The following is an 8,344-nucleotide window of genomic DNA, read 5'->3' on the forward strand; positions in this document are numbered from 1 at the left end:
TAAAAAAAAAAAAAAAAAAGGAAAAGGAAAAAGGAAACAATAATGGTTAACATGAACACAGAACTTAGATTTCCTTCTCATTTCAGAAAATCAATTAAAATTTCCAAAAAAACCTTAGAAAATCATTCCAAGCGGCTCAAAATCCTGTTTGAAATCTCATTATTCAAATGTAGAGGGGCCTTTGGGTTGGTCGTTGAAAGGCAAAAAGAAAACGCCATGGAGCTTTACTTGCCTAGCTATCGAAAACCTGAAAGCCGAACACCATCAAGTGATTGCCATTTAACATTCGTTGTTCAGATGGTAAAAAACTTCCTACAAATAATTGGTCTTGTTTCCAATTCTCATCTCCAAGAAGTTCTCTTTCAATTCTATATATATGTACTCGTATGTTCTCAATCGTTTTCTGTTACCTCCAACTTCGTGTTTCGCTTCCCTATTCTGTATCTGTTGTATCCAAAATTGGCGGGGCAAAGCTCATTCACTCTTATACACGCTCTTTTCGGCGAGTCTCACCGCTCCGATTTCAATTCCACGACAACCTTTGGTTTGCTATCTGCATTCCAACCGTTAGCCCTTGTCCAAGCACCTGGAAATAATGAACTAGCCAAATACATATCAATACAAAAAAGAATATTAGTACATTACTTTTGTAGTTTTGCTTAAAAACCTCCACCAACCAAACTGGATTTCATCAGGAACAGACAAGATCATTATATGGTATGGTGTAGCAAAGGGGAAGGGGGAAGGAAAAGGGAATGTAATAGAATCATCTATTGGACTTTAACTACATAAGAATTTTGACAAATACAAATGAAAAAGAAACAGATAATGAGCTTATTGGTGAAACAATTCATCACTTTAAAAGTTTCTTTCTTTCTCCCTCGATAGCGGCTCACTCTTTGATTAAAATGTGAATGAGAACTACAAGGGGTAACCACACCTTCTTAGATCCCTGGTGAAGAAAGGATGTCTTAGTGCTTCCCTTGCCATGAGCCTCTCTGCTGGATCATAACGTAAGAGGCCTTGCAGGAGATCAATCAAATCACCAGCCGAGTGATCAACGTGCTGCATTATAAGGTTCTGCATACAACATTTCATAAGAGAGCACTAAAGAATTACACCTTGGATTACAAAAACAAATTGATGGAAGGGGCAAAGATGAGGTGGAAATAATTACAGGCAGCCTCAGTAATTTCCAGACTGCTCTCATGCTTTCTCGAGACGTTGCACCCTGGGGCCAATCTAGCTGCATGCCTCGCCTGAAGTATTTTTCAGCACGCCGACTGCAAAAGTTAAAAGCACAGAAAAGACAAATAATGAGAGCTTCGTCAAAAATTACAACCCAAAAAATTAACAAAAGGAGAACATAATCCTCACTCCGCCCGCAGAACCATATGTTGAGGCAACGGGCCCAAAACCTTCTCCATCATGGCAAGATGCTCCAAGTTCTCGTGTGTTTGAAAAAGTGCCTCGCCCTGTTTATAAAGCAATAGAAAATTATAAAAGGAAAAGGAAAAGGAAAATGCAGAACCTAGTTGTAGAAATAACTCAAACTAATCAGAGAACAGAAAAGGAAATTCATATTTTCCAAAAAAAAAAAAATTTAAAGCAACAGTTAAAGTGGCCAATTACCAAAATACCTCCCCATAAAACTGTAACCGAGCCATAGGTCTTACAAAATGTCTCACCGCAATACATAGTGATAATATTTATCAGGAATCTTACAAAATGAAAGGGCCACAACAGAAGAGCAATATAAAGGAAATTCCTATTTTCCAAACATTTTTGGCCACAGATTGAAATTGAATCAAAGTGCAATTTGTGCAATTTGTTTGAGGATAAACAAAATATAATCAAAACACCGAATGGTTTAACCGAGTCTATAAAATAATACTTACAGAACAAAGTTCAACAAGTATGCATCCGACACTCCATAGGTCACAAGGATAGTTCCACCCTAGACCTGCAGGCAATATAACAGTGTGTAATTCAAGGGCAAAGCATAGCCAACCGGTAAACAGATATTACTGCAAGAGAATATTGTACCCAGGATAACTTCAGGTGCCCTATAATGACGTGTTGAAACAATATAGCTGTGATCTTGATGTTCAGTCGTGGTACTTCCAAAATCAATGAGCTTGATTGCAGCCGACTTTGGAAGATTCTTGAAATAGGACCCATCTTTCACTGAACGTGATAAAAACTAGAATGCAGAAGGGGGGGTCAGTTTTTAAAAATAGCAACATATCTCAACCATGCAAGAACATTGCCCTTCCCATGTATGACTCCACGGGAATTAAAAGCAACCAGTATACCTTATGATCTGGAACTCTAATGAACTCCGAGGAAACAAGAAGAATATTCTCCGGCTTCAAGTCAGTGTGAATTAGCCGTAGCTCGTGCATAACTACAGAAAATCATTTAAAAGACCAGTAAGACGGACATCCATAATATGTATTATTTCATGCACCAGCAAACAAACTGCCATATATCAATAGTCATTATGAAAAAAAAAAATCAATAGGCAATTCCAGAATTCACATTACGTGTATTTGAGCATCAAGTAAATAACAAAAAAAAAAAAAATGCAAAAATTATTCACACACATGCTACAGACTCCAGAAGTTGTCTGGCAAACTCCCGAACAAGATCAATGGGAAATGAACGGTAGCTGTTTTTGCGAAGAAAATCGTATAAGCTTGGTCCAAGCTTCTCAAATACCTGTCCAAACCATTTAAATTCATCCCCAAGTTTTCTTTTAACTCACACAATACTCAGGCATGGAGGAACTAGCATTGCCCCTCCAAATTAATCAAATCAGGAGATATTAACAAATACTTACAATACATATATGATTACGATAGTCAAACCAATTCCGAATTTGCACACAACTGCAAAGAATGAAACCACTTATACTAATATGTGTATTAAACTTCTCCAACAAAAGAGCGAAGTAGGATTGACAAAATCTTACCGGGTGCCTCCGATATCATGTCTAGCCAGCCTCTGTAGGACATCAATTTCAATCATGGCAGCTTCACGATATTTGCTTATAGATCGGACTATTTTAATGGCTACAACCTCATTTTTCTCACTATCCAAGCATTCTAAAACTTGCCCAAATGTTCCTGAAGAAAAACAAAAATAAAAAAGGTTTGACGATCATGGAAATGGAATAGAGAAAAGAAAATATAATAATAAATACCCAGAAAATATAATAGAGAGGAGCAACAGTAAGAATAAAGGAAAACTAGGTTCCTGAAAAAGATGTACTGACCTTCACCCATTTTGCTCAGAATTCTGTCTGCAGATAGCATAAACAAAAGACATAAGCTAATGACAGAGTAACATCAATAATAAGCACAAAGTATCAAGAAATACAATGTAGGAATGTTTCTACCATCAAGTACCACATCCAACATTAATTAACCAAATAACTTCCAAATTAGGAAAAATTTCCAACAAATTTACCATTAATCTGATCCCTCTAATAGCGTCTAAAGTGTACCAAGAGATGAAAATGATCGTAACATAACATGGGAAAAGAAAATTCATATACTACAGTCAGAGAACTGGGAGATGCTTACAACGAGGAGTTAAGCATTCTCCAATGGAAAATACATAGTGTCCATCTTTATTATCAGGCCTCCATGGAGGAGATCCAACGCGTGGTCCTCCTCTGCAATACATGGACGGATATGCAAAATTGGGAACTTGCCCATTCCCAAATTCCTGCCCGCAGTATGGTGGTGGAAGAACCTGAATTCATAACAAATCAAATGTCGAGCACAAGTTCCGATCGTCAAACCACAAACGCTATGGTTTCGAGGTGCCATAATACGGACAAAAGAAATAAAAAGCCGATTCCATTTCCATGATTTGAAAATTTCATACTTCAATTTCCATACGCACAGCTATTGTATAAAATGGAAAAAGAATTACAGCAATAGCCATGTCCTAAGAACAAAAAATTAGGTCTAACAATAGAAAATAAATCTCATAAATCACAAGAAGCAGTACCTTCGGAGGAGGAGCAGGAGGCGGCATATCCCATGCTAATCTCTGTCTCTTCCTTGGGCGTTTGTCCATGTTTTTGTGTGGAAATTCAGTAATCCTTTGCGTCTCCATTTTGCCTGGCTTTTCCCCAATTTTCTCTTCCTTCTCGAGTCACACAGAATTCTCGGAGAAGTCGAAGACCTCAACAATGCAGAGCTTCAACCGAAAGATCAATCCTAATTCCAAAAAAAACTAAGAAAACTGAAGAAATCAACTAAAAAAGATGACGGAAATTCAACCTTCGAAACCCTAATCGTGGAACAGATCTCGAACAGAAGTCCGAACCAGTTCGGGATTAACCCAGGTCGATGATCAAGCTAACCTTACCAGGAATAACGGTTTATTTTCCTAACTATGGTTAATTACAAAAGGGTCCCATCTCTTTAGCAAATATTTTTATTTTTACTATTATTTTTATTTTTTTTAAGTTTTTCATTTTTGGAGGCGAGAACATGAAAATGGGTGCCTCTTTCGGTGGCGCTCACCAAAAAAGAGAGCCCACTGAATTTTATTTTCAAAACTTGGCCCTTACGGCCCATTAATAAACCTAAGAAGACCGAATTGCCATTACATATTATATTTGTAGCTCTCATAGGTCGTTAGCTTGTCAAAAAGCCATTCCAAGAAAATCTTAACCGTTTTTTGGTTTAAATCAATCTATTAAAATCACTCTTAAAAAACATGTTGGCTTTAAGAGCAGCATCTTTCTAGTTAAATTTTTTAATTAATATTAGTATACCATATTCATTTTTTAAAATAAATGTATTTTTCTTAATATTTATAAATTGATCTATAACAAATAAAATTTATCATACTAAATAATTATTTAAAATTTTAAATTACATAAAGAATTAAAAAATTTGATAGAGTCTATTTTAGCGATTGTGTCTAAAATGAGATGTTTTTATATATGTTTACCAAACCCTCTAACCTCTTCAACTTTAAGTTGAAATTTATCAAATACTATTTTAGTTCTTTTCAAATAATTTTTTCTAAAAACACAGCTGACAATAATTATTTTAAAAGTTACAATAATATCAAAAGTGTCGTGATTCATTCGAAGTATTAGTAAAAGCGACTAAATTTATAGGTTATGAAAAAAAATATTTTTTGCCGCTCTAGAATTTGGGCTTAGTGTAGATTTGGTCTTTAAAATTTGAAATTTTACATTTTGTAGTCCTTAAATTTTAAGCTTGATTTCAACTTAATTCCTAAAATTTAATATTTACACTTTTAACCTCAAATTTTCACTTTAAATCTTTAGTATAATCTATTAATAAAATTTAAATAATTATAATTAATTAAGATTTACTATTTTTTCATCACTATTCAAATTAATTATAAAATTTTACTTCATGGTTATTCAAAGTTAATCAATAGAAATCTAGGGACCAACTTTATTTTTTTAGTACAAATTGGGGTGGGAAGATTTGAACCATAAAGCTCTTGATTCTCAGCGTAGATTGATGTTAAGCTAAACCCAAAATGTATGGATCAAAAAGATATTTTTTCCTAAAATTCAAGTCACTACAACAAAAAAGCGTAGTACACAATGGGCATAAACTTGAACTCCAAAGTTGGAGGTCGATTTCATTAAATAATTATTATACTCTAAGAAGAATTAGAGTGACAACTATAAAAGAAAAATTCCAAGTGTTTAAATTTTTCTTGTTTTGAAAAAGTGTCCAACCATGTATCAAAGTAGTGGAGAGAGGAAGTGAGGATAAAGGCCTCTTTAGAATTACTCGAGAAAAAAATGTTTAAAAAAATTTGTTTTTATTTAAACATTTTTTACAAATTTTTATTAAAATAGATTTGAAAAAACTATTTTGAGTGATGGTCAGACACTTCAATTTCGAATGATTGTCAAATATTTCAATTTCTTCCAAAATGACTTGTTTTTTAAAATACGCACTTGAAAATGTATTCCAAACACACCTTAAGAGTGATTGAATATAATTAAACATTTCTTCCAAAATACCAACGACTTGGACACATTTTAACTTTTCTTTTAGTTAAAGGATATTCGTGCAATTTCTAAAAGTTCACAATTATTATAAATATTATGATAATAGATGTTTATTAGATGCTCATGTTTAGTGTCCATTAATCATATGTCATGCCCTCGTTTTCCAAAATGTTGTGTCTCAACATTACACATTATTAGTGTCCATGTAATTCACCTGCCAAATTGTCTATAAATAGTGGCATCCAGTGGGTTTTGGAATACACACATTGGGAAAAATCCATGAAAATTGGGAAAAGTGGATAAATCCATCCTTTTTATTTATTTATTTTTACTTTTATTATTTATTTATTTTGTATATTTATATATCAAGTTTGATTTATTTTAATATTTATTTATTTTATTATATATTATATTATATTACATTAGTATCCGTGTTTCCGTTAAGTTCACAACACGTTATTAGCACGAGCTCATATCATGTTTCTCGCTAAAGGTAGGTCACAAAGGCATGTCGATTTTTCTCTCTTCGTTATAATTAATAAATTAAATGTTGTTTTACATATTTGATATATATTAAATTTCTAATATAAATATAATATTTTGTAATTGTGTTACTATGAAAATATTATAATATTAGAATTTGTAGTATTTGATATTAATGGTAATAATTATTTGTCGTTAGTGCTTGATCCCAAAATATACCTGGATGCCATAAAAATGTGATCATCAAAAAACAAATTTTCTTCCTAAACTCGTCATAAATAGATGCACTCGAGACTCCAAAATTTTAAATCATTATGTTAGAGAAGACATTTTTCTACATTTTGGATATGCTTCTACAATAGCAATATCGAGAGGAATATTTTAAATAATATTCTAAACTAATTCCATATCTTCTTGTGGCCGAACAAAATAACGAGTTATTGATAAATAATCATGAATACAACTGGAACAACATCATTTTTGAAGTGAATATTGTGAATGTTAATAATCGCGGTCGAGGTCGTGACCGTGGCAGAGGAAGAAATAATAATTATTTTTGTGGTGGTCGTTCTAATCATTAAAATTTCAAAAGAACCACACAAAATAATTATCACAAAGGAAAAGCTCCACAAGATAAGAGTTCAAAAAGTGTTGAAAAATAAATGTTTCTGATGTGGAATGACTGGGCATTGGTCACATACTTGTCATTAGTCAAAATACTTAATTGATCTCTATCGAGCATCCCTAGAGGAAAAAGAGAAAATTGTGGAAGAAAAATTTGCATACCGAGATAATGACATATTTAACCCATCCCATATGACAAATTTGGATGTGGCGGACATCTTTGAATCTCCTAAAGAGAAAATCAGCAAAATTGATGGAACATCGAGTTTTCCTTTGACATTGAAACTATCTTGATTTAATGTTGTTTTTTAAATTCATCTTCATATTTTTTTTTCTCTCAGTAGATGTTGACCTTTGAATATTCAAAATGTTATTTCTCTTATTGTAATTATTTGCTTTTAATGAAAAAACCTAATTCATTTTCATATGTTGGGTAACTAAAAAATGAGTAAGAAATATCTATGTCTGGCAGACAGTGCAACTACACATACAATACTTAAAAGTAGAAAATATTTTTCCAAACTGACAATGCCGAAAGCAAAAGTCAATACAATATCCGGTTCTGCAAACCTAATTGAAAGGTTTAGAAAATCAAATATTATTCTCCCTAGAGGAACAAAATTTACAATTGACAATGCATTGTTCTCTAGTCAATCAAAGAGAAATCTACTTAGTTTTAAAGATAGAGTTGCAATGATTATCATATTGAGACTGATAGAAGGAATAATATGGAGTATTTTTATATCATATATACTATCTCATATGAAAAACGTATATTGGAAGAGTTATTTGTTTTATCTTATGGATTATATTATATTCATATACGAGTAATTGAAATATATGCAACAATGAACCTAAAGTTTATGAATCAAAACATATTTACAATTTAGCATGACAGATTATGTTATCCAACATCTATAATGATAAGAAGAATTATTGAGAATTTAATTGGACACTCATTAAAGAGCCAGAAGATTCTTCAATGTAATGAATTATCATGTGATGCTTGCTCTCAATGAAAGTTAATAATTAAACCATCACCAGCTAAAGTGGAGATTGAATCACCTGCATTTTTAGAACGTTTGAAAAAGAAAATACATGGAATACATTGTCATTGTCTTATTTAAATCTCTGTATAGATCAATGTGAACTTGAAGTTCATAAGATAATCCATTTGCAAAATATAGCAAATCAGTTACTATATGCATTTAT

At 32.6% G+C, this 8,344-nt stretch overlaps 1 protein-coding gene across 2 annotated transcripts; it reads right to left on the minus strand.

Moving 5' to 3' along the window:
* Positions 1-244: 244 nt before the first annotated feature.
* LOC120090928 (serine/threonine-protein kinase AFC1) lies at positions 245-4,378 on the minus strand. Of its 2 annotated transcripts, none has more exons than XM_039048621.1 (13): positions 4,021-4,378; positions 3,588-3,759; positions 3,278-3,304; positions 2,975-3,128; positions 2,843-2,891; positions 2,607-2,721; positions 2,316-2,407; positions 2,047-2,203; positions 1,899-1,963; positions 1,378-1,475; positions 1,178-1,283; positions 941-1,080; positions 245-600 (listed from the first exon to the last, which is right to left on the minus strand). In XM_039048621.1, the coding sequence occupies exons 1-13, from the start codon at positions 4,126-4,128 to the stop codon at positions 510-512; spliced, it is 1,374 nt and encodes a 457-aa protein (XP_038904549.1). In that variant the 5' UTR covers positions 4,129-4,378; the 3' UTR covers positions 245-509. The 2 variants fall into 2 exon arrangements, with proteins under 2 accessions (XP_038904549.1, XP_038904551.1); XM_039048623.1 differs by having other exon boundaries at positions 245-586; positions 4,021-4,377.
* Between the last annotated feature and the right edge of the window lie 3,966 nt (positions 4,379-8,344).

The sequence above is a fragment of the Benincasa hispida genome, chromosome 11, assembly GCF_009727055.1.
Source record: "Benincasa hispida cultivar B227 chromosome 11, ASM972705v1, whole genome shotgun sequence".
NCBI lineage: Eukaryota > Viridiplantae > Streptophyta > Magnoliopsida > Cucurbitales > Cucurbitaceae > Benincasa > Benincasa hispida.